Source organism: Macrobrachium nipponense, chromosome 8, assembly GCF_015104395.2.
Source record: "Macrobrachium nipponense isolate FS-2020 chromosome 8, ASM1510439v2, whole genome shotgun sequence".
Lineage (NCBI taxonomy): Eukaryota > Metazoa > Arthropoda > Malacostraca > Decapoda > Palaemonidae > Macrobrachium > Macrobrachium nipponense.
Window position 1 is genome coordinate 56,083,578 of NC_087203.1, and position 26,921 is coordinate 56,110,498.

The window sequence follows — 26,921 nt, forward strand, 5'->3', positions numbered from 1 at the left end:
GAGGTTTTGTGGTATTAGTAAGGATTTTTTTTAGGTTAATGGTGACTTCGGGGTTTATGAGGTTAGACAAGGGAATGTGGCTGTTTGCCAATTTTTGGAATAAACAGGTTGTTTGGTGCTGATGACTCTTGAGAGGTGTCCTAAATGAGACTAATGTCGATGTTTTTCTTCAGAGTTCGATACTCATAGGGTTTTTCTTCTCTCTGGTATTATAGATGATGATGTTCCATTGTGAAGAATTTAGGGGATTATGCATGGATTGCTACTGATTTGTTTGTGATGGTAATTTTTGTGTGTGATGCAAACTAAATTTGGTAATATGGTGAAAGAGTTTGAATTATTTTTTTTTTTTAGGGGAAATCTGTAACTGGGATTAAGTGGTGTTAATGGTTTTTTTTACATAGGTTTTTTTGGGGGATGATGTGTTGTTTTTAGAGGTGTTGTAAAATTTATTTTGGGATACGTAACATATAAATATAAATGGAGGTTGAACATTATATTTGCTGGAGATTTGTTGTACAAACATTACAGGGTTTTTTGGTGTACGTATCAGATAAGGGGTTAGTTAATGAGGTGTCAGTTAGTGATAGAGACCACGTTTATTTTGAATTAGGAATTTCAATTTTTAGTAATTGACTATGAGGCTGGGTGTGTGTTAGTTCATGACAGATATGTGTGCGAAAGTAGAATTTTTTTTTCTAAAAATACATAGACTTTTCAGTGTGTCAGCTAGAACTTGTTCATGACAAAACACGGACACACGATGAGTTAAGAGAATTCCCAAGTGGTGACAACGGAAACAACTTATGTGACGAGTGATGAGATCATGGATTAATACTACAACTACTACATTGATCGCAAATCTTCGATGGCTCATGTAGAGTCGACTCAGGATGATTTCTTGGGGCTAAACAGGGATCTACGATACTTCTATGAGTTGGGTGCAGTAAGCACTTGAATGGGAGTTGCAGAATATTCAAGTTCAGCAACATAAGAGGCAGTTAACTCTGGAAGATGACACAGTTCCAGCGATCGCCATGATGGTGGCGATAATGTTGGCCAGGATGTGCGCAGCTGGGGCAGTTAAATTTAGATGTAGCTGATGGGATAGGAAGAAACGAGCATCGAAAGTTACCTTGAATCATGTGGCAGAATAAATTATGTGGAACTTGGGGACTAGTGCCGGCCGAGCGTGTGCTAGGAGACACATAAAGGTCGTGGTGGAGTCATGGTAATTGCAGTTAGAGATAGGGTGCAACGGACTTTGTCACTAACACATTGGAATGTGCTACAGAACAGTCACGAGTATTGTGGAAAAGCATCAAGATATCAGCAAAGTACTTTGGGTGGTTGAATGGCACAAGTTACATAGTAAAACATTGCCAGGCCTGTGAGGTTGGAATGAGACAGAACTGAGTACTAACTGATTTATTACCTGGGCACATGATATACATAGCAGTGTGCGGACGGAAATGGAGTGCCCAACCCCCGAGTCTCACAACCCACACACAGACAGAGGGGAATTTGTGTTTCTTAGCAGTTAATAAGATATCAGTAGCAAAAGACATAATGGACATTCATTGAGGAATTATATATCGGCAAAAAGCTCAGGAAATTCTACATACAAATATATACTTGCGAGTCTTGCTGCTTTGCTAGGTGAGATACACGATCGTGATTAGTGGTTAAAGAAGGTCTCTACAATTACTCCCCCCCTCCCCCCAAGACAATTATTGATAATTAATAATGAATAATTAATAATGCATAATTGATAATGAATAATTGGAAGATTTGTACAATGTTAATCACGATATCTTGTTGGTATCAGGAGCCGTCCCCGAGTTCTTGATATTTGTGGTTGTGGGGCGGTCTCAACTATTGAGTCATCCAACGGGCCTGCCAGGATGTCGTCCTTCATCCAGTCCCTGGTACGACCTCGACCTTGTCTTGGGATGTCGATTTCTTCGTTTTAGGTCTTGTTTTATGGAAGATTTCTCAGACGTCTACCAGTCACCTCCTGGGTTTCATTATCCATCAGGAAGGCTAGCTTTAACCTGTTGACAGATGCCCAGTTTTCCCGCCCATGGATGTCGATGAGGTAGGCCTTGGAGTTTCTTGTGATGACACGGTATGGGCCTCTGTATAGTCTGGACAGGGGTGGGCGGCGGGCATCGTCCTGCAGGAAGATGTGTGTGCAGGTTCCCAGGCCTTCTGGGCTTTAGTTATGTGTCCTGTCCATGAAAGTCTTCCGGCAAGGTGCAAACTCCTTCACTATTTCCCCTAGTCTTCCAAGGAGTATATCTCAGTCGTCTGGTTCTGTAGGGAAGAATTCCCTTGGTACTGCCAGTGCTTCTCCATAGACTTTTTCTACAGGAGATTCTTCACTGTTCGCTTTTGGTGCTGTTCAAGACCTAGCAGGACCCAGGTAGCTGTGCCTTTCCAGTTTTCATCGGTACGCCATACCATCAGTGTCGCTTTTAATGAAAACAGTGGGCTCTTTCCACCATTCCATTGGCTGCTGGGTTGTATGCCGTCGTGCTGTGTAGTGTTGTCCCCATCAGGCGTGCCAGAGAGACAGGGAATTCTGACAGGAATTGGGGTTGCTTCCTGCTATCTCTTAGATTGGTCTATGACTGTTAGGAGGTATCTGGCGGCCCCCGATTGAGGCAGAGGTCCTATGACGTCCACATGAATGTGCCCAAACTGTCTTCGTAGTTGAGGGAAGTCTCTGTTGCCTGATTCTGGGTGCCGGGTGATCTTGCTTGTTTGGCATGGTATGCAGTTCTTTGCCCATCTCCGCACATCCTTTTTTATCCAGTGCCACATGAACTTTTTGGTCATGAGGCATGTTGTTGTATGTCCTGATGGGTGGGAGAGGCCGTGGATGATGTCGAATACCTGCTTCCTTCCTATTGGCACATTTTCCCACATCATGCAGTGAGTGCCGTGCAGTAAGCTGGCATTCTAGGGTCTGCGGCTTGTTCCTTCACCAGGTCCTTGTAGTCAACCCAGGTGGACTGAATTTATTTCAATCCTTGATAGGGTGTCAGCTACCAGGTTCTTTCCGGGGATATATCTGATGGTGCACCCAAATTTGTATATAGCAGCCAAGTGCCACTGCTGGCTTACCGACCACGCATCTCCCGCCTTCGTGAAAACATGTACCAAAGGCTTGTGGTCTGTCAGGACGGTGAAAGGGCTGCCGTCTAGGAGGTACTTGAAGTGTCGCATGGTCCGATAGATTACCAGCAGTTCCTGGTTGAATGCAGTGTGGCCGGTCTCTGACGGCTTCAATTTGCGGTTGAAGAATGCAAGTGGGCGGGGGAACCCTTCTACTATCTGCTCCAGTACAGCTCCACAGGCGACATTGCTGGCATCGGTGGTAAGTCTCAGGGGGGTGGTGGGGTCCTGATAGGCTAAGGTGGGGGCTCTAGCGAGGGCTGTCTTCATCTGCGGCGTTTACCACGTCAGTGTTTTCAGCTTCCCCTTCAGCACCTTGGTCAGGGGATACATGATACGGGTGATGTCATGCATGAATTGTCGGTAGTAGTTGACCATACCAAGGAACTCCTGCAGGGACTTGATCGTCTCCGGTGTAGTGAAGTTGTTTACTGCATCTACCTTGGAGGGCATAGGGTGGACGCCGGTCGGGGAGACTTCATGTCCCAGGAACACATTCTCTACATGGAGTGAACACTTGTCGAATCTGACAATCAATCCATTCTCCTAAGGCATTTCAGCACGGCTTGGACATGTCCCAGCTACTCTTCTGGAGATCTGCAGATGCAGAAAGGTAGGTCCCCCAGGATGCTGTCCATCAGGCATCGGAATGTGGCCCAGGCATTCCTGAGGTCAGAGGTGGGGTAGAAGGAGGTGTATGTTCGGGATGTCGTCGGGCTGTACTGGCACTTGAAAATAAGATTCAAGTAGATCCATTTTAGTAAATATTTTGGTGCTGTGTAGGGCTCCTGTCAGGTCCTGCATGTTTGGCAGGGGATAGTGGTCAGGCGTTGTTACCAGGTTAACCAACAGTAGTCCCCACATGTCCTCCAGGAACTGTCTGGCTTCTTTACCATGTGGAGTGGTGGATGCCCATGGGCTTGATGTCTTTTTGTAAATACCCATCCTCTCCATTTCTGCAAATGCTTGTTTAGTATCCTGGAGCTTCTTGGGTGGCAGGTAGCGAAATTTGGCATGAGCCGGCGGGCCCGTGGTGGTGATGTGATGATAGATGCTGTGCTTGCCATGTGTTCCCGGCACCTGGTGTAGTTCCAGCTTAAAGACATATGGGAATTTGTGCAAGAGAGCTCTGTATTTGGATGACGTAACAGCACATACAGCAAACATTCGCGGGCCAGTGGCGAGCGGGAGGGAGCGGCAGGTTCTTGTGTCTAGAAGACGTTTACAGCCAATATCCACCAGCAGACCATGTTGTGCGAGAAAATCGGCGCCCAATAGGGTGAACCTGCCATCCACAATGACGAAGAGTCACTCATGCTTATGACCCAGAATGGATATTCTGCGGGTCTGGGTTCCATAGCAGTGGATGGGGCATCTGTTTGTGGCTACTAGTGTGGTTGCGGTGTTGGGTGGGAAGTTGTGGTCCTCCCTCAATAGAGGAAAGACAGACTGCATGGCTCCCATGTCTACCAGCATTCAGCGCCCCATGATCGCGTTGTGGATGAAGAATCCCACTGGTTGGGATTCCTTGTTTGCGGCTCCTGTTGTTATGAGTGGCCACACTCTTAAGTTTTTTGGAAATGCACCGGGAGCTCTGCAGTTTCTGGCATTCTTTCTGAATCTTCGATGGAAATAACACCAGGTTGAATTCGTCCACATCCACTGCTGCTGCGGTGGCGCCTTTTTTCTGTATATTACATGTGTATCCCTCTCTTCGACCTTCTCTTTTATCAGGCTGCGGGTGCTGCGACGTGCTTGGATACCTTGGTGGCCTTGTGGAGTTTATGCACGATGGTCACCAATTTCTCCATTGGAAGTGTGTCTGCCTCCATAATATGTGCCCTCACTTCCTGAGGAAGGCACCACAAGAATATTTCTCATGATAGGCTGATCATCCCCCAGGGGCTGGTTCATCAGGTCCAAGGCACATTGGGCTCTCTCTGGGAAGGGCATGGAGTATATTTTGATGAGCTTTTTGCAGAGGTGTTCATAGTTGATTTTTTCCGCCTGTGCGTCTAGCCAAGGAGCTTGGGTACATGGAAGTGAATGTCGGCCCGCAGGAACCCTAACGCGGTATTTTGTAGTGAAAATGGTGGCAACTTTATTGCCTGAGATATCGTGGTTTTTAAAGGCCAGAGGGGGATGCAGAGGATCTGTGAGTCCTCTGATTGACTTTCGAGTTCAGTGTCTGGCAATTTGATTCTCGCACTAAAACGTGAATTAAGCGCTGTATTTAGTCCGTTAATGGTGTTTGGGGTTTGTCAGAAGTCAAAACTATATGCAGTGTGGTTCCATTAATGACTTTTTGAATATAGTCGATGTGAATCATCAATGGCCAGGCAAAACCATTCAAACACGCCAGAACGTACATGGGTAGGTATGCCGTGATTAGTCTGTTAGTGGCGTGGGTGGTTTTCTGATAAAGGAGCTTCCAGAAGCCTAAACTTTGTCGCCGTATGGTTCCGTTAAAGGTTTCTGAAGGTAAGTGCAGCTGTAGTGAGTCCATTAAAGACAAAGACAAAACCGTTGTTTACCTTCACTCCTCGGGTCACCAGTGTTGAGGTTGGAATGAGACAGAACTGGGTACTAAGTGATTTTTTTATCTGGCCACGCAGTATACATAGCAGTGTGCAGATGGAAACGGGGTGCCTGATACCCGAGTCTCGCAACCCACACACTGACAGAGGAAAATTTGTGTTTCTTAGCGGCTAATAAAATAACAATAGCAAAAGACATAATGGACATACATTGATGAATTATATATTGGCGAAAAAGCCAGGAAATTCTACATACAAATATATACATGTGATTCTTGCTGCTTTGCTAGATGAGATACATGATCATGATTAATGGGTAAAGAAGGTCTTTACAGGCCTCACAGGTGAGAGCATGAATGTGCAAGTTAACTTGGTTGCTGGTCAAGAGCCTTGTGATCGTGATGCCAGAAAAATGTGCCATGTGTGTCTGTTTGTGCGCCAAACAGGACGTGCTCATGGAATCTTCTGGAACAATTTAATGCATTCATATGTACGAACACCAGGGTTCATTAGAATGTAATATAATGAGACTGCAGGCGAAAAGCAATGATTCTAGGAAGAAACTGTTCACATGTTAAGTGAAAGAGGTCTAGAGGAAAAGTGCAGAAGATCCATCCAGAAAGGTAATAGTGATAAAGAGACCTTGTTAAACAATTGAACATTTTACAGATGTCCTGAGAAAAGCTGAAGTGCAGTGGAAAATTATTTTCTTTTTCCCATATCATAATTCTGTTTCCCTATTTTTATTGTGTGCGTACCCATTTATATTCTATTTCTGATAATTGTGGTTTCTTTTCACAGATAGATTCCAATGTCACCACATAAAATGAATTCTCTGACTGACACTTTTATCTCCTAGTTTTTTGGGAAAATAGAAATAGTGGTTGAACTGATGAGTTTTTATAAAGAAGTAGTGTGTGACATTTTATTTGAGATGATCATTATTGGGAGTGATTGTATTTAATGTTTTTGGGTTTTCCAGTTCATTTCCTTTTTTTCACGTTAGTTTTTTTGGGGGGAAATAAAGACTATTTTTTGTATCCCAGAGTTTGTTTTAGCCTAGATCTAATAACTTGATTTAGTGGAGGACGGTTGAGGTAGGTTATGTTACCAGATGATGTTTTTCTTTCCTTTTATTAGTAAGTGTCAATTAGACCCTTGTAACACATTTTCGCTACAATGCTATAGAATCATACTAGTTATGTAATTCCATGACCTCATGGTGCCTTCCCACTATTGAGATTTTTCATTTCAGTATTTTCCTGAGATCTTCCATGACTTCCACAAGCATTTGTCAATTTTAAGTAACCCCAGCCACTCCTGTATTGGTTTAATCTACTACTGTTCTAGCCTGCACATTTAACAAATTTCAAAATATTTGCTCTATCACGATTTTGTTGTCTTTTGACAACCTCTCTCCATTTTGTTATTATCATTATTCACAAGATGAACCCTTATTCATATGCATCAAGCCCACACAGGCCATCGACTTGAAAATCAAGCTTCCAAAGAATGTGGTGTTCATTAGGAAGAAGTAAGAGGAGGTAAAGGGAAATCCAAAAAGAAATCTCACTCATTAAAAAAGAATAAATGAATTAATAAATAGGTAAAAATGTATTAAAATGCAAGGAGAATAGTATAAGGGTGGTAATGCACTGCATCTTCGCTTGAACTTTTGAAGTTCCAATTGCACGACATCCTCAGAGAGGCTGTTCCACAGTCCAACAGTGTGAGGAACAAAGACCCCTGGAACTGAGAAGTTCGACAGCGAGGCACATTTGCTGTATAATGGCGCTGTTTATCAGTGAATCTGGTTGCTTTCAGTGGAAACAGGTGATCAGGGATCAATTGCGTGAAAGATCTGTTGAAATACAACTTATGAAAAAGTGACAAACAATAGACTATCTAGAAAAGATAAATTTCTGGCAGAACCAGACATCCACAGCAGAGAACAGTATTCTGGTAAAGGAAGAACAAATTAACTAAAAGAGCTTGCATTGGTTTTATCACTGTTATAAATATATGAGTTCTTATGAACACTACCTAACTTTCGTGCAGCATTTGCTGACACTTTTCATTAGATGTTTCTCAAAAGTCAGATTTGAGTCAAAAGTTACGCTTAGAATAGTTAAAGCTTCAGACCTTCAGCAAAGTTCCATCCACTTGAAGGGGAGGATGGGGTGGAAAGTCTGTATGAGATCTGCCAATCAGTAGTGTTCTCGTTTTACTGGAGTTCAGCCTTATGTCCCTCCGACTACACCAATCCCTGATCGTGACCATGCCCGGATTGAGGCTGATGGCAGCTTCATTTCTCTAAAGTGGAGAATTTACTACACCCACAAGTGTTGCATCATTGACATACTGAACAAGCTTGTTTCCCAGGCCAACAACCTTATCACTTGTTTACACTAAAAGTAACAATGGACCAAGATCACTACCCTGTGAAAATCCAGACACAATAAGTATTGGTTCACTAAAGATCCCACCGACAGCAACTCGATGCTGCCGACCTGTATGGATATCTTGGAGTAATCCTAAAACATAAACACCCACTGATTCTGAGGTTTATAAATAAGTGCCTTGTGATTTACTAAATCAAAAGCAGAACTAAAATATATTTGAATTAACCTGCACTCAAAGTTTTTATCAAGCATATCTTCCAAATGGCTTGTCAAGTCTAAAAGAGCATTGCAGGTACCTAACTGCTTCCTATGTACATTTTGACTATCAACTAACAATCCTGTAGATTCCACATACTTAAATAGTGGCTTAAAATTTTTCTGCAACTTTGGAGTGTTCAGGGAGAAAGAGATTGGCCTGTAGTTACTGCAGTCTGCAGATATGCCACTCTTTGGAACAGGCACTATATTACTAAGCTTGTGCTCATTCACAAAGATACTACGTCGACATAAAAGTCAGTAGAGTCTTAATAATCAGGGGAGACAATACATTAGAAACTTTTTAAAAAACCATCAGGATCTTCTCCACCCCTGCTAATCCAGAATTTTCTTAACATCCATGAAGCAAAATGCAAAATTTTTAACAATAGGTTCAGGATGACAAGTATCAGGGGAAGGGACATCCTCAGCTTATTTCTTAGCTTCGAAAGCTCGACGAAGCAGTTCAGCCTTTTCCATAGGGTCAGTAACCAATCTACCATCATCTGTTAGTAGTGGGTGGAATGGAAGGCGAGCCTGACGCAAAGATAGATGATGCCCATTTGTTTCACCACAGATGAGGCTGAGAAATTCCTTTTAGTGTCCTCTTCCAGGAATTATTGTAATTTCTCTCGACTGTATGTTAAGTTCTATTCACAGTATGGCGGAACTCGACAAAAATGGTGTAATTTTCATTTGAACAGTTTTGCCTCCATGCGTTGAATTTGGTCTGTTTGTCATGGTAGGCGCATGTATATGTATAATCAAATCATGGCTGGCCATTTGTCCTAAATTTGATGACCTTTCTAAGAACATACCTTATTAAAATAACATCAGCATTTCATTCAACTCCTTCTTGGGACCAGGATCTAATATAGCATCTGAAATGTTAAGTACCTGGTGGCATTATACTGATTGACAGATACGTGTTTCTTAAAGGTTCAAATATCAGAAGTATGTATATATCCACAGACCTTGGACTGGCCAATAGCTGGAACATGTGTGAATATGAGGTCTAATGTATTGCCAGAAATATGTGTGGGTTCCTGAATTAGATGAACAAAATCGGAGGCTACAGAGAACTCAAGAGCAGACCGGACATGTTGATCTGTTGAATTTAAATTTAGATACTCGCTGTGCTTTGCATTACAGTCTCCTCAAATAACGAATGAAGCTTTTAAATCCATGACTGAGCCATTTCTAATAATTTCCAAAAGACATTCATATATAGAACTGTCGATATTTGGATTATGGTAAAAAGAGGAAATAAGTAAGCGTAGAACTTGCTGAAAATTTTAAAACAAGCTTCATGGCAACTACACTCCAAATTTTTCTGACTATAAATAAGTAGTCCAGACCATGTGTATACAGCCCTACCTTGCATGTGTGAGATATTACGACGGTAAATGAATGCATTCTTTATTCTAAGATTCATTTGGTCACCAACCTTACTCTGCATTTACTTTCCTCCTGTAGAGCTTTTCCTTAAACCCCCTCCTAGGTACGGCATCTCTAAATCCCATCGTTTTCTCTCTTCCTTACTTGTTGTTTACAGTATATATAATGTTGTATAATATTTTAGCTACTTTTGTCTGTACTGTTCTGCACAGCCCTTCAAAAAATTTTCATTATCACACCATGTACATGTTTTACTCCAACTTCCCTTATGTCTGTAGTAGTAGGTATATACTGTATTGCTTGCTGACAGTTAACATATGCATCTTCCATCCATTTGGAAACAATTTAGTCAGCTTTCCTGAAATATCCATTATGCCTCTGACCAAAGGAGTGAAATTTGTACCTAATAGTTGACTACGGTGGATAGCAGCCAGGGGAGACATGGGAATGGAGTTAGCATCCCAAGCAACTTAATGTACAACTGAAAGGTAAAAATTCTCTGGGGACAGAGAGAAAGAAACGTGAGTTCTAAGACCTACCTTCTTTTCCTGAGGTAATAAACAGCGATGCCAATAGCTAAGCAGACTGAGAGAGTGATGAAAGCTGCGGCAACACTATGAGCCGATGGTCCTTTCCTGCCTTCTGGAATTTGATTTCCTGAGAAAGCCAGCAAGGTTGTATGTTGCCCTGCAGCGCTGAACTCTTCCAACATAAATGGCAGTCATGAAATAAAGCATGTGACAATGTTAGTTAAGCGTTGAACAGTAATGATTTATTTACAGCATAGAAGGTTTAAAAAAAAACACACGCAATATATGTATCTATACATGTAATATAAATATGTGTGTATTTTAAGGATTAATCTTTCTCTCGAGCAAAACTCCAGCCTGTTTAATAAAAGTTCATTCTACTATTTATAATTAAAATATGTCAGGTCTGATTCTCCCCCCCCCAACAACACACCCCCCCCCCCCCCCCCCCCACCCCCCCCCCCCCCCCCCCGCACAACCCCCATCTCTCTCCTCTCTCCACGATATAGTAATGACAAGGTAGTTCCACTCTAGCGACGAGTTTGGGACTCATTTGGGTATGTAATTTTGTGACGTCTCCCAAACCGGTCGGAGCGACAATTCACTGATGTAAACATAGGGATAATTGCCTTGTTATATTTTGAAATGTGATTTAATAAATATCAGTGGTGAATATGATTCTGGGCATATGAGATACTGTAGTTCATGTGAATATCGATATTGGAGAAATCGAATAGGCAAAATGTTGCATAATAAGGGTTTTTTGTGTGAACCTCAATTTTATCACAAAATTAAACTATTTAGATTTAAGAAAATACGTGAACTGAAAAGGTGGACTTACTCCAAATGACAACTTACAATTACAAAAGGAAATAAACTTTAAAACCATTGACGAGGTCCCAAATGCATACAGGGAAAAAAAAACCCATGGCATCAGTCTCCAGGATCCTGTGTCAGTCTAAAAGTTCCTCACGACAACAACCCTTATTTGTGCAAAATTTAGCCTATTCGATTTCTCCAATATCGATATTCACATGCACTACGTCCAAAATCGCTTTTAATGCTTAAATCTATGGAAGGATATTTATTAAATCACATTTCAAAGTGTAACAAAGGCAATTATCCCTGTTTACATCAGTAAATTGTCACTTCGACCGGGTGACGTGACAGATTATGGTCGGTTTCATAGAAATGCACCGGACCCGCGCATGTGACAACCTGTATTCTCTCTCTCTCTCTCTCTCTCTCTCTCTCGGAAAACTACTTAAATCCTCTTTCCTTGTTCGAGTGAATGCTGACAGACCGTAATTTCAGGCACGGACCGGGAAAAAATACTAAATCCTTGCCCGAAGCAAAGCCAGCTGGGAGGGCGACAAAAGATCATTTCATGGGCGCCGCCATCTTGGCCACGAGGCCACCATGCCTCAGAAGTATTAATAAAAGGATTAGTGCCCTTATTCCTTCATCCACGTGTTAGACAAAATTTGAAGGTCCTGAATTCTTAGAGGTGCAATTCGGCGACCATAAAACCAAGGAATTTTCATCTCCTAGTGTTATTCTCTCTTGTAGAGGTTAGGAATTCGTTAGTCGAATATATTATTCTGTTTGTTGAGTAAATCTCATAAAGGTGAAAAACTTTGTTCAGGTCATGTGAGCCAATAATTGTATTTAATATTTGCATTTGTTTAAATTCTTCTCCAAGGCAGCGAACCTGGTAAATCCTATTTTCGTTCAAATTATTTTCAGTTCATTCATTTCCAAGCAAATGAAATCTTCCCAGAACTACCAGGTCGTTTCCCAAAATTAATCCCTCCATAAAATGTTGTTCAAGCAGTCGCATGAGATTCAGTGAACATGTGTAAAATTCATTCACGTGCCAATATCAGGTCCCATAACATAACAATAAATATATATATATATATTATTTTTTTTTTTTTAGCACATGAAACATTTTTCTAGGCAGCATATGCATGTTAACTTTAAGTAGTCCCTTTGCACGAGCAAAATGCTTTAACCGTTATATGTGGAAATCATATCAAACCTTACATAAGCTTTTACCATTACCTCTGAGCGAGCCTCTGCCAAATTAACACTCCACCAAAGACTTCTGCTATCCCTCTACTCCCAATCCTGGGTTACAATACACGGTCAAGATTCTAGAAGTTCCATTATTTATTTTATATTCAATTCCCTGAAACTCCTGTATCACTTTCTAAGCAATGTTAAATACTACGTCAGCCTTGTTATTTTAACCACATCAAGCAGCTTCGACGATTCTCAGCAGATCTAATATTATTTTAGGCTTGCTTTAAAACATTGTGCTAAATCCTAGTCCATTTTAGAGACGTTATACCATACATTCCCAAGTCCATTTAGAGACGTTATATATCTGTTCTTTTGAACATTCTCCATCCATTTAGAGAAGTTTTAGCTGTCCTTTTGAACCTCAAGTCCATCCAAAACTTCTTTTTTGTTCATTTCAAACTATCTAAGTCCTTATGGGACTACTTATCTCCAGTCAATGCAGACCATCTGAAGTCATGTGACTTCCTGAATCCTTTCATTGAGAACACCCTGGAGTCTTACGAGATCCCATCCTCCCCAATTTGTTTAACACTAACCTTGAGTCTTATTCAGACATTAAATTCAGTCATCCCGAACTTTGAGTCTTCTTTAGACATATCGAACTTTGATTCTTATTCAGACATTATGGACCTTTAGTCTTATTCCAGACTTATTGAATCCGTTCCTTCGAACACCTCTGATTCGCTTAGTACAAGCAGTTTGAGTCTTTTCAGACACCCTGTCTTCCGAGACCCTGAGTCGTTTCAGACACCCTGATTCACTTAGCACAATCCTAAGTTCCAAGGAACCATCACAGTCGTTCCTTTTTGACCAATTAGGTCACTCAGGTCACAATTAGACTTGAGTGCCAGTACTACTCACCTGCAGGTTGCAGTTCATACTTGCCTATATTGCAACACTGACCACTTCCTTGTGCCCTAAGTCTTTACCATTATATCCAAGGGGATAATGCCTAAACAAGCATCTTCTCAAAATGGGTAGCATATGCCAGTAGACTGACAACATGGCCATTGGCAAGTAACTGGGGCTAAAAGGACAAGCCCTACGGGAGTGGGTCCAAGAGAGAGTAGATTCTGTCAAAGCAGAAAGAGAGGCAAAAAGGAGGTAAGAACTGAAAAAGAGAAAGAGAGACCAGTCCAGAAGGAGAGGGACAAAGCAGAAAGAGCATAGAAGGAAAAAGAAAGAAGAGTCCAAGAGAAAAGGGAAGAAGCCGAAAGAGCAAAGGAGAAGGAAAGAATAGCCTAGAAGAAGAGAGAGGAAGCAGAAAGAGCTGAAAAAGAAGCAGAAAGAACAGAGATGGAGAAAGAAAGGGCACATCAGCTTGCAATGGCAGTCCAAGGAGGGCACAACACAGCCACTCCCACTCCACATGTGACCCTCAGCGGTGTAGGCTCCCTCATAAGAAGATGGGATGAGGCCGAGCCTGAAGCCTGGCTTGACCATATTGAGAAGGTCCTGAAGACATACATGCCCTCTCCTGAAGAAGTGTCTCTGATCTTGGGCAAACACCCTTACCCCCGAGGAGCAAGGAGATCTCATCCTTGTCTGCCAAACAATCATAAAGGCTTTGAAATAACTCCTGACTGGTGGAGAAAATGGTGGAGAGACATGCCCAAGGAGGCAGGCTTAACTTGGTCTGAATTTATCTTTAAAAAAAATCAAGCATTGAAACGATGGCTAGACTCTCTCCAAGCCATTATAACAGAGGATGTCCTTGAACTCTTCCAGCTTAAGTATTTCTTCCTTTATGCCCCACCAACCCCGGCCACCCATCTATACGATAAAGCTCTTAAGACGGCGGTCAAGTGCTGTCGTTGGGCTGATACCTGGGACACTAATCATCCTCATCTTAGTTCCCACAGAAGGAGAATATGCCCTTCCTCACCAGCCTTATCAAACTCTCAACCACAAATCAAGTATGGACACCCCCATAAGAAACCACTGTGTGCACATTGCAAAAAGGTAGGGCACCCTATAGAACAGTGCCACATGTGCACTGCACCACAGCAGAAGGCACCTGTTACACCCCTAAACAGGAATCATCAGCCTGCCACTGCCCCCGCCCCCGCAGGGGCAGTGCCACATAAAGATTTTAGCCAAAGCTGTTGCACTACTTGCAAGGTTTATGGCCACAGCTCAATATGTAGAGTGCCCTAACAAAACTAGTACCCCAGCCATTGCTTGGCAATGACAAACCCAGAAACCTTAGGCCCTCCAGCCAAGGGTAACATTTCTGTGGTACCCCCAAGAGGTAGCTACTCCACCTGCCAGGTTACTGTGTTTAATAACACTAGCACGCAAGTTTCCCTCATAAGTGAAGGCAAAGTCCCATATGTGCTTACTGATTGCTGTAACCTCATCATGATTGAGAGTATCAATCATGTCGAGATGATACTTCCCACCGTTCAATTGAGGGCCACAAGTCCTTATAGGTCCAAAATCTGCACTCTTTCTGTAGCAAGCTACCTTCCTGGAGGTTATGACAACCTCCTGGGACATGATTTCCGGTTCCCCCTCTATGGTAAGAAAATCAACGGGTCCAAACCTCTCCAATCATTCATTAGGCATGACTAAGCATCACAAACCTGTTTTTAACCCATTGCTTGGGCCACCTCCGCACCCAGAGCAGTGCCAGGCTCCACCCAATCTGGCAGTTCAGCCAATTCCAAACCTGATTCCTGTGCCTGAAACTGCATTAGTGCAAGTGCCAGAACATGCCTCGAATCTCCTTCCTGAAGATCCCATTCTGGGCCGCCTCTCCCCTCCCAGTTTTGATCTGCTACCAGTGCTGGTAAGAGAGGACAACCCAGGTCCATTAGGTTCTCCTCAAGATACCCATGACTACAGCAAAAGTTCACCCAAAGGCGCAGACTTGCAACCCGTGCCTGGGTTGGTCACCTTAACGTGCAAGCCACTCTCACGCCCACTATGACCTCTTCTTCTTCTTCCAGTCCACAGCAGACAGACCTTGAGTAAGGATTCTGCCATCCTTCAAGTGGAACATGAACTTAAGGAGCTCCCAAGACTGAAGCTGGATCTTGTAAGGAATCCCTCTGTCCCAGCTGTCGCAGCAGGCATTCCCCTAACTTCCTTGAACTTGGTTCCATCATGTCAAAATTGGAAGTCGATGCACCGACATCCGAGAAATCCATGAAAGAGAGGGCAAAGGCATAGAAGCTCCAAGTAAGCCTAAGAGAGAGCTGATGAACTCTCCTGGCACTCGTGCTCATGGCACAGAGCCTCCCTTTTATCTTGAGAACTTGGCACTTCTATCCAGAAGAGAATGCAAGGTTTCTTCTTCTATTACATCCTTCGTGTCGCCTTTTAATAATTTCTTCTTCTACTGTTTTATTAAATGCATGGAGTATTTTAATTATAACGATATTAACCTCTTGATACTAGGCTAAGTTTATCATCAATTAAGTAAGCATCTTACTTTATGTAATATTCTTTACATGCTGCATAATATCACTTTGTTTTCTTCTTAAAACATAAACTTATTCTTGTGTCAGCTGCATAGTATTAGTTCTGTGATTAATGTAAATTGGTATTTTGTCTCTTGCAATCAATAGTCTGCAGAAATTTACATTAGAGCCTAAGATACCCAAAAGGGAAGGGAGAGAGAAATAAGGTAATCTTTAAATGTGTTTGGTTCCTAGTAACCATTCTCAGCAGGTCTTGGGTGTGAATGCTAACTTGGTTGGGGAGGCGCTAAGGATAAATTCTGTTCTCGAGCAAAACTCTCCAGCCTTTAGTAATTTTATTTTAATAGAAATTCATTCTACTCATTTTAATTAAAGTATGGCAGGTCTGATTCGTACCTACCACCAATCCTCTCTCTCTCTCTCTCTCTCTCTCTCTCTCTCTCTCTCTCTCTCTCTCTCTGGGGAACTACTTTAATCCTCATTCCTTGTTCGAGTGAACTTCCAACTGATCTTAATGCTAAATCCTCGCCAATAGCAAAGCCAGCTGCAGCTGAGAGGGCAACACAGGATTGATCTCATGGCTGCTGCCATCTTGGCCATGAGGTCGCCATGCCAGGGTGAGATGCACACTAATGCCATCTGGATGCAAGAACCTGATAATCCCCGAATTTATAAAAGGCCTTGAATCGGCAGACTGGACCCCAGAATTTGTTGGACAATATCTAGGACACACCTGTCCTTTCCCTTTGCTCTCTAGAACTGCCCCACCTTGAGCACATGGCTGTGGGCCTAGTATATTTTTGTGGGGCTATTCCACTTGCAACCCACACCCCCCATCGCAGACCCCCTTGAAGTATAAGAAACGACTCCTCTGACACAGTAAATCGCCAAGTCTTAAAGTTTTTCGGCAGTCACGTCGCTATTAGCCTATTACTGTTTTCTGATTCCTTTCATTGTGCAATATACCTGCAGTGAGACCTGTATTGCCCTTTCTATTTGTGCTGTTCAAAGTTGCACAGCATTTTAGTGAAGTGTAACGTAAATTGTTAAATTGGGAACTATCAGAATCGAGTCCATTTCCAGGCACCCTCTGTGCAACTCCTCAATTCCGTAAACAGACGCCTCATTCCAGAGAAGTGGTAATCATAGGTGTTTTCGATTACAGATTAGGAGTTAGTCAGCTGTGGATTCTGTGCATCAACTTGGGTTTTCCTTCAAGAATATACCACATTTCTTCTTCATCATGTCACTCCGCTATTATTTTTCTTTGTTCCAGTTATGCTAACCAGTCCTATATTAGTTTTATTATATATATATATATATATATATATATATATATATATATATATATATATATATATATATATATATATATATACTAGGTAAACTATGGGTATACTAACTAATATATAATATATATATATATATATATATATATATATATATATATATATATATAATTAGTTAAGTAAAAAACCCAGAGTTTACCTAAATCACTGCCCTTTGAAGCAGGCCTTCAGCTGTATTTAATTTATTATGTTTTTGCCAGATCTCAAGACCAGAGATTGATAATCTCGCGTTGTCCAGTAAGTTGCGTGGATCTTCAGTGTATCCTAGTGATTTACGAAGTTCCCCAGGTAAATTCGTATTAATATATATATACAGGTTGTAACACAAGTTTATGCAAATATTTGGTAAAATTAAAGAAAAAGTCATTCTGAGCAGAAAATGTGCTGTAAACATGCATTTCAAGTCTTCTTTTGTCAGTGAGGTGAATTTTTAAAATAACCGTATCATTAAATGGCCGAGTAAGATGGTGTGCACGGAATGTCGGAGTACTCATGGCTATGGAGGTTGCGGGGGCCACGTGGCCTGCCTGGTGGAAGGAGCTGATCATTTCACTTGTTACTGTAAACAGTCTCGCTTTTCCGCCAAGGGTGTGTTTTAGTTACAAGCGTCAGATTCTTTATTAATTTTTTTTATAGCAAGAAATTGGCGATTAGGCCAATGTGAATAAAATACTTCCAAATCAAATGTATTATTTAGGAACTGAACGAAGGGGAAAAATGCGAGTATCATTGAAACCTTTTTCCTCTCCGTCAATGGTGCGAACTGGAATCCAATAAAGGAAAGAAAAGTAAGCTGAAAGGAATCTCCCCTCCATCAAAGATAGGCCTATTCATTAAACACTGATGAAAGATTTAACACATATAATAAAAATCTGTTGTTCTCCATCAAAAGTATTCATCATACACCAGTCGAAGGGAAAAACACGCTCAAGAAAAGGCTTTCGTCTCTATCAGATGAAAAAGAATGGGAACATTACAGAAAATTCGCTTTCTTGAGTCTTTCCTGAAAAAGATAGTACGTATATTCATGCAGTAATCGAAAGAGGTGAAAAGCTGACATTGTTCAAAATGCAGTAACCTCCCTACCTGCATTCCTTCGTCATCATGATTACTGTCATTATCACTCATTCAGCATAGGCCTAGTCCTGACTCCTGATTCAACAATTCTGTGACATTTACACTACTTTCTTGATACGCAAAGTTAATAATTAAAATTAGATTACAGTGAAGTCTGTTCACAGGTGATTTGCTAATTGAGGGGAATGTAATGTTACATTTTTCAAAAACCTGCAAGAGGAGACTCAAATTTAAAAGACTAGCAATCCAGTTGTCTAATGCATTTCACCATATTGGCCGAGAGAGCAGCGTCAAGAAAAACTGTTTATTTTGAAAATTCGCCTCACCAATAAAATGTATCATAGTATGTCTATAGAAAATTATCTTTTCTTTCATTTCTTGAAATATTTGCATAAACTCGTGTTATACCCTATATATATATATATATATATATATATATATATATATATATATATATATATATATATATATATAATATATATATATATATATATATATATATATATATATATATATATATATATAATTTCATCAAAAAGTTAAAGCTACATAAGATGATATGGTACTCTTACCTATGTCAAATTTGGTTTTAAACGCGAGAGAAGCAGTTATGTAATTGCCTTGGTCATTAACTGGAGTAAAATATACGTGGAAGAAATCGTCGTCCATTTTGGAAATATAAGTTGTCAGATGTTCAGCAACCGGTGTCCTTATGTGATCTTCCAGAAGATTTTCAACATCCCTTAAGGGTAAGGATCCATTGTGTGTGATGACAACTTCAGCTCCTGAAGTAAACATTCAAATTTCAGTTTTCAAATAAGGTCAAATAAGCTAATTAATTGTACCTGATGAGTGAATGGATTATAGCACCTTAACTAAATGTCAAAGATCTTTAAATTTACCTTCCTCGAGGTTATGCCTCATCCGAGAACGCATGTTTCGAGCGAGCCCTACGAAAAGTAGTAATAGTGATTGTAGGTGAAGTTCATTCCCAAATAGACTACCTATCCGCACTGCACAAATACTGTGTATTTCACACATGCTAATCAACCCCTCAATTATATTATCACCCACTTGCAAAAGGCAGCCAGTTCCTGATTTCCCATTCCTCTACCTTTTGACCTTTAAGCAATGTTTAGCTATACCAAATATATCTAACTGATTCTTGCAATGCATATACACTATGTGCGTCTTTTCCATCTCTAATATCCAGTCCCTTACAGCAGTTTGCAATAATGGAATTAATTGTTTTGATGTGAAGATACTTTTCCTGTATCTTTATCCTTATATCACACGTGCATTAACCATCTTGCACATATCTAAAAAAAATTCCATTGTTTTCCACTTCGACTTCATTTCTGTGCATGTTACCTTATTATTCTCAGCTTTCTTCATTTCTCAACACTCCATTCAACCTCATTTCATATATATTTCATGTTAGTATTTTTGCACTGATATATTCCAAGCCTTTCGGATCCTTTATTGGCTCATATCATTGTACATCGCTTTTATCCCTCTTTAAAAACTTCCAGGCACCATATTGGTCTAATTTTTCTGCATAGGTACTTTAGTTTCATTGAGTCTTCAGGGTACTATCACTCTGAATTCATCATTCATTTGTTTTTTATTGTTTAATACAAAAAAGGTCAAATGTTCTGTTCAAAATGAGATAAAAACAGCCTTATGTCCCCAAAAAATAGGTTTACACGGAACGATAAAGATGAATTACCTCCCTGCTCATAATTGATAATCCTGAACAGAATGTGTTTTATTGCAACTGTGTCATTTCTGTACAATTCCATTTGAGAAAATAATGACTCAGTGAATCATCAGTTTATCCTCATCTTGCAAATACTAACTGGAATTTATTACGTTCCAAATATGATTTATGTTTAGGAAATTGACATTGCTAATTTTCTTTGATGACTATTAGCTAGGGTTACACCAAGTTTGTATATCTTTCACCTTTTATTTTTTTTCCAAGTGAAATCATGGTTAAAGCAATATGAAGATTACAGTCTTACTCATGTTCAGATTACATGTTCAGTATCTGTTGATTTTACATTGGTATCTTAGAACTTCATTAACAGTCTTTGCACTTACCACAAACTTCGCAGCAAAATCCTTTCATTTTGATTGGACTGTCACACTCAGGTGTAGGACACTTCGGTTTCATGATGTGACAGATTTTCTCTAATGCATCTTCTGTCCCACATAAACATCCTGTGATATCAGAACACTCTTCAGGTCTGTCGACGTACAACAGAGCAGCATCACTCTGCGAGGAGACACCCACGAACCTGAAAAGACCCTCTTGTGTCCTTGCGTAAGCGGCCAAGTCTGACGTAGTGTAATCCTGAAATACTCATACCTGTGACTACAGAGACAATGGGAATTGCAGAGTGCATTAAGGTTTTGGGCCTTTGGGTCGCTTATGAAATATTCTTAAGTTATCTAAAATACAACATTTAACATTTATATGTGTCATTTGAAATAAGTCTTAATTAGTTTTTGAAAATTTGGTTATACACATCATAAGTCATGGTATTCCTTAACCCAGTGGTTCCCAAAGTTTTCTGCCCGATACCCCAAAGTTCAACTCCAAATCAACCTGATACCCCTTCTACAATTGTTACCCCTTCTACAATATCAGCCTGCTGCTCCCAACTTTTAGCTCTTAATATACAAACAAAAACAAATTCAATATCGGATCGTTTTTCAGATTACATCACGTTACACAACACTATTTGCGCTTATTCACCACGATTTTTTCGACTGTGAGCTGCATGGGCTTTGTGCTCCTCTTTTTTTTTCGAAGCAACCAAAACCTCAACACTAAACACTCAGCTGATGCGCGGGGTGAGGGGGTTGGGTGGGGGACCATTGTTGAGAGAGGTGTTTACAGCGCTGGGAAACGGAAAACCTAAAGATGATAAATTTTGAACCCACACCACGGTTTTGAGTCGAGGAAACTCCCTTAATTTATAATTTTTCAGGATGCCTTTTCGATACCACCAAGAACCGGTTTTGATAACCCCTTGGGGTATTGAGGCACTACTTTACGAGCACCTGCCTTAAGTTACTGAGGTGGTGGTGTGCTCCTCTCCCCAAGAAAAAGTTATGTGTTCCTGTTACTTGTATAGTATGGTGGTAGTACTATCTTTTATTTCTTACTGTAGCAAAGTTAATATGTATTATGACCCTATATATGAATCAGATCACACACACACACACATATATATAATATATATATCATATATATATATATATATATATATATATATATAATATATATATAATATATCTATATATATATATATATAATCGGTTATGATTGTCTAGTAATGGCATTTACTCGGTCCCTATCATATTAATTACAACTGCACTCACAAATAAGAAAAGCTAAGTAAACAGTTCAGTCCCCCGGCCCCCCTGTTCACACCACAGGCGTACTTCCCCATCTGTGTGAGGTCCTCCCTAGAGTTGTATCTCATGCTCATAAGTCCCCGTGGGAGTATTTTGACTTTCGAGTCATTAACATAAAATCGGGAAGAGTTCTCCCTTTAATCCTAGATGATAAATGACCTGTCAAACACATTCTCCAACGAACTGAACCTTTCAGAGCAAGGTGTAAACTGCTTTTCAGTCGCACCCACTAACCTCTTCAAGGGTTAGCAATACCCATTAACCAGTAGCTATTGTAGTATAAGAATTCACACCTTCCTGACCCAGCTTAATGTTTCCAGCTGGTCCCCCCCCAGTCAGTTCCTTGATTTTCCTTTCACCCTTAGCGAGCCCTCAGGCGTGGTCCTGTCAGCTTTGAAAATCACTACCTTCTCTCTCTCTCCTCACTATTAAATTCCCAGAATTCTTTAAAGCCCATTTTAGTATTGACCCCTGTAATGGTGTGTTTCCTTGCTTGTTATATGCTCTCGGCCCTCCCACCCCATCCCCATTGTGAAGTAGCAAGTTCAATAAATTGCTGTTTTCATATTCTTCAGTGTGATAGTGTTCTTGTCATTACTGTACATCTTGCAGACCCCATCGCTGGTCCTCCGTGTGTGCCCCGCATTTGCAGACTCCAGCAGAACCACCTCAAGCCTAACGGCCAGGAAGATCCTGGGGTGCCCTAACTGCAGTGGCAAGGTGATATTTATTTACTGTAGTGTTTTACCACTGTACATTGTGATACCTTTTAAGCTATTCCAGCTTGTAATCCTTAGTGTACTAATTTTAGTTGTAGTATTGTTTACTTGCTAATTGGCACCAGTGTTCTGTTTTACCTTGTGATTTAACCTAAACTTGAAGTGCCATGGAGACTGATAGTGCTCCTTGTAAAATTCACTCTTCAGATACCCCTATTGAGAATTATAGTGCTTAATTGATTTATCTGAGTATATAGTGCTTATCTCTGAAACATTCTAAGACTACTCAAGTAGGGTTCCCTTTTCCTTTTCTGTTTATACTGCCAATCTGCACAGTCAGACTAATTAAGCTGTAAACATTGTTGCCCCTTTTGAGATTATTGTTTTATGGAAGTGTGACCTCTCAAGATTGGTAGCATATAACAGTGGCGACCTTGCCAGGATTTACAAACTAATTAGCAAGTTAATTAAATAGCAATTGCTAAATTAACGTAGCAATACCTTAAGACAATTCATTCAGTCACTAGCAAATTAGCTTGAGCTGGCTATAATGAATTTTCTGCATTGTTTTTACCTTTATTTTCTTTATGGTTCTGCTGCTCAGTGGTATTCAGTGCAGTGCACACTTACCTTAGCTCATACATGCCAGCTGTAGTAAGTTCTCCCCGCAGTATGCCAGTACTTTAGTTGCCATACGCTGCTAACATAACTGTTATTATTATGTGTCCTTTTGAAGACCATTCTTCTTCGTGTTTAATGAGTGCAAATCTTAGTGTTTCATAATAGGGTAGTATTCACTCTGGGCAAATGTGTAGCTCCCTGTTGCAATCACGATATCCTTCACAACTCCATGCAGCCACCTTTGGCAACTTCTCATCACGTTCGACTGCCTAGCGAAAGTGTTTGAGTAATAAGTACATCATTTTGAATTTTTAAATTTTTCCATTGAACAAGTCCTTCCTTACTTTCCTTCCTGATGAATTAAAGTAAAGCCTTTTACAGTAATGTTAAACTTTGGTAACTGTTCTGTCATGTAACAATCATATTAATGTAGTTTTTGTTTATTCTTTTCTGGCCATCCATGTTCCCTTCAAGTATTTGAAACATTGACTATTAATTCTCTGCCAAGAATTCTAGCTCTTTCGTGTCATCTGCTCTGACTTAGCTGTAATCTTAATGAACTGCCCTTGACCTTTCATTAAAGGATTTACACACGCCCTCCTTAGGAATTCACTCTCACGTTTGCTAACTGCTGTCTGTCATTAACTTTCTGAGGACAATCCGAGATTTTGACATTTGTAGACTCAGTTAGGATTTACTTTGGGAATTAGCCACACTTTGTGAAATATTCTTTTGTGACGTACTAGTGGAAATATCTTGAGATCTCACTACTCATGCATGAGTAGTACAACCTCTATGTTACCAACACGAATATATATCATCCTAAGTACAAACCCATTTTACAACAGCAAGGCAGTTGTTCACCTTTTCACCTTTTGGTCTGTATTGTGATTTCCACCACAATTGTTTGGATTGATCAGAGTGCCTCTGTCCTTGGACGTAATTTGCTTGCACTCCTTTGCTATTGCTGAAGTGAGTGGCAAGCAGTACAAGTTCACTTCCATATCACCATCACTGACACCCTTGCTTTTAGTGTTTGGCTGAGTGTGAGTTCACTTCTGTGTCACCAATGCTGACACCCCTGCTGCTTAGAGCTTGGCCAAGTGCCAGTTCACTTGCGTTTTACGATCGCTGGCACCCCTGCTGTTTAGTATTTGGCCGAGGGCCAGTTCACTTCCATGTCACCATCACTGGCACCCGTGCTGTTTAGTGTTTGGCCGAGTGCCAGTTCAATTCCATGTCACCATCGCCGAAACCCTTGCTGTTTAGTGTTTGACCGAGTGCCAGTACACTCTCGTGTCACCATCACTGACACCCTTACAATTAAGTGTTTGGCTGAGGGCCAGGTCGCTTTTGTAGGTCACTATCACTGACCCACTTCTGTTTAGTGTTTGGCCGAGTGCAGTTAACTCTTGTGTCACCATCGCTGACACCCCTACTACTAAGTGTTTGGTCGAGGGCCAGTTCACTTCTGTGTGTCACCATCGCTGACACCCCTACTACTAAGTGTTTGGTCGAGGGCCAGTTCACTTCTGTGTGTCACCATTGCTGACACACACCTGTTACATGTCTGGCAAACAGTGCCAGGTCACTCCCTTGACAACCCTGCAGATTCGAAATTGTGGCTGAGTGCCAGTTCTCCTGTATCGCTACCGCTGACTCCAAGTTAAGCTTCATGCTTTACTGGTGTGAATATCAGTCTGAGGTAACCCTCGCTTACCTCCTTGAGTGCCACTTTTGTGATACTTCCCAGCTTGTGTTCATTGGTGTGAGTACCAGTTGAGGTAACCTTTTCTTACCTACGGAGTGCCGTCACTTATGTGACACTCTTGGTCCTTGCATAGATGTCTTGAGAAGCATGCTACTCCCTGCACCTATAGGCATCTCCACACGCTTCTGTTCCTTGCCACTATGGCTGAACTCGCTGAGGACATCCGACACTTCCAAGCCTTGGACGTGGAGAAAAATCTATGAGGAGGGCAAGTTACAAATTGGGTCGATACCCAAGTAGAAAAGGTTCAGGCCACCCAACACAAAGTGGCCCAGCGAGACCGAAAGAAAGGGAAGCCATCCAGCAACATGAACTTGAACTAGCTCAGCTGCAGCAAATATTCCCCCTCCCACTAACGCCCACTACGCTGCAGGGGATACACAGCCTCACCCAGCCATAGACCGATGAAGACCCAAAAGGTGGCTTGATCACATTTCATGGGTATTCCAAAATTTTCCCACTCTGAGACTGAAATTGTATTAGTGCTCAATAAACATATAACAAGAAAGGGCCATATTGCTCTTTGCTCCATTTCTGTAGAAGATCAGGGGAACCTGGACCTCGTGAGGAGTGCCATCACTCAGCCCTATGAGATCACCCATGAGAGGTGGTGCCAGAATTGGGGGCACCTCCCTAAGGATGCTGGACAGTTCCTGAACAGATTGGGTTTACTTCAAGGAAAAAATTTCAACCACTGAATTTTATCTCTCCTGGCTCGGGATTTCACCAATGTTGTGGAATGATTCAAGATAGACTACTTCTTTTACTACACCCCTAGCAGCCTCGGCTGCTATCTACACGAGAGAAACCCGTCGATGCTGGCTAAGTGCGCTAGGTTGGCAGACAATTGAGAAACACATCATGCCCACCAGAACTCCCTCCACCAGAAGGTCATGCCTCCCAGATTTACCTCTGCAACCGCACAACCCAAGAATGGCCACACCCCTAAGTCAGTGGTGTGCCACAACTGCAAGAAGCCTGGGCATAAGGCTGATACCTGCACTGACAAGGGTGCCATCCCGAAGGCTTCCAAGCATGGGACAGCCACCTCTTAGCCCCGACTGGGCCCGAAGGGACCCTGGAGGGACTACAGCAAGAAGATTTGCTTGAATTGCAAGACCCTGGGTCATACATCGGCTAGATTCCATGGCTGCCTGAAATACATGGCCCCTAAACCAGTGCAAACTAACATGTAGCCTTCTGACTCCCCTGATTTGCTAGAGCTCCCCAACATCCAGGTGGCACCAGTAAACAGCCGAGGGCCTGCCTGTGGACACTGGCGCCAAAGTGAACCTCATCGTAGGAACAGAAGTACCTCCCAAAGTGGACATTAAGGAAGATGAACGGATGACCATCTGTCGGTTCAGTGCTCACTCCTTGGACTTGCCTACAGTTTGCCTTGATGTTTGCCAAAGCAACTCCTCCCAGCCTCACACCCACCGGTTCGGTGTCATGGATATCCTCACCACCGGACATGTTTTATTGCTTGGGCAAGACTACTTGCAGATGCAGACCGTTTGTGTACCTCTTTAGTGCATGATCGTAACCCCAGCCTCCCTTCCGGAGGATTCAGCCCCGCAACTCACCTCCAACCCTGAAATATTTTTAGGTGAAGTGGGTTGGTTTACAATGCCGGAGGATCCCCTCCAACCTTCATGCCTGATTACTGGAGCAGATGCCTTTCACCCAGGACTCAGTCGTGATCAGCTCATAGCTTCACATCACAAAGATCTGGACCTGCAGGAGCAATCAGAATGGCTTCTACAGACCCAGATCCTCATGGGGACTTCTCCCAAGGCCAATACAAGATAAAGGATAATGTCCTTTTCTGAATCTCTTGAGACTGAGCTGCCCCTGCTAAAGCTCTCCAGAAGCAACTGGTATTTCCCGCCAACCTAAGGATGCAAGTCATGCGCCTTGCCCACAACAGCCTCAGTGGTCATTTTGGGGTAGGCCGCACCACCTCCACCCTTGCTGACAACTTTTACTGTGCAGGGCTGTGTAAGCTACTTGCCCTACCTGCCAAACAGTGAGCAAGGCCAATGAGAAAATCCCTCGGGCTCCCCTGAAGAACATTCCTTTGGCAGGTGTTCCTTTTAAGGACATGGTAGTAGATTTCTGCACTCCCCAATGGCGTAATCACTTC

The 26,921-nt window shown here is 41.7% G+C and overlaps 1 protein-coding gene and 1 long non-coding RNA gene across 3 annotated transcripts in view; one reads left to right on the forward strand and one right to left on the reverse strand.

The window, feature by feature from the left end:
- LOC135222791 (uncharacterized) overlaps positions 1-26,921 on the forward strand; it is a 128,829-nt gene that overhangs the window by 85,794 nt on the left and 16,114 nt on the right. The window contains exon 2 of the long non-coding RNA XR_010316339.1: positions 22,277-22,384. This is a non-coding gene — a long non-coding RNA (uncharacterized LOC135222791). The remainder of the gene's footprint in view (positions 1-22,276; positions 22,385-26,921) is intronic.
- Positions 1-26,921, reverse strand: part of LOC135222790 (uncharacterized) — a 79,807-nt gene that overhangs the window by 46,391 nt on the left and 6,495 nt on the right. For both annotated transcript variants that reach the window (XM_064261076.1, XM_064261075.1), the window contains exons 5-7: positions 20,342-20,594; positions 18,811-19,023; positions 10,312-10,474 (exon numbers count right to left, since the gene is read on the reverse strand). In XM_064261076.1, the coding sequence (XP_064117146.1) occupies positions 10,312-10,474; positions 18,811-19,023; positions 20,342-20,594 (629 nt within the window). The remainder of the gene's footprint in view (positions 1-10,311; positions 10,475-18,810; positions 19,024-20,341; positions 20,595-26,921) is intronic.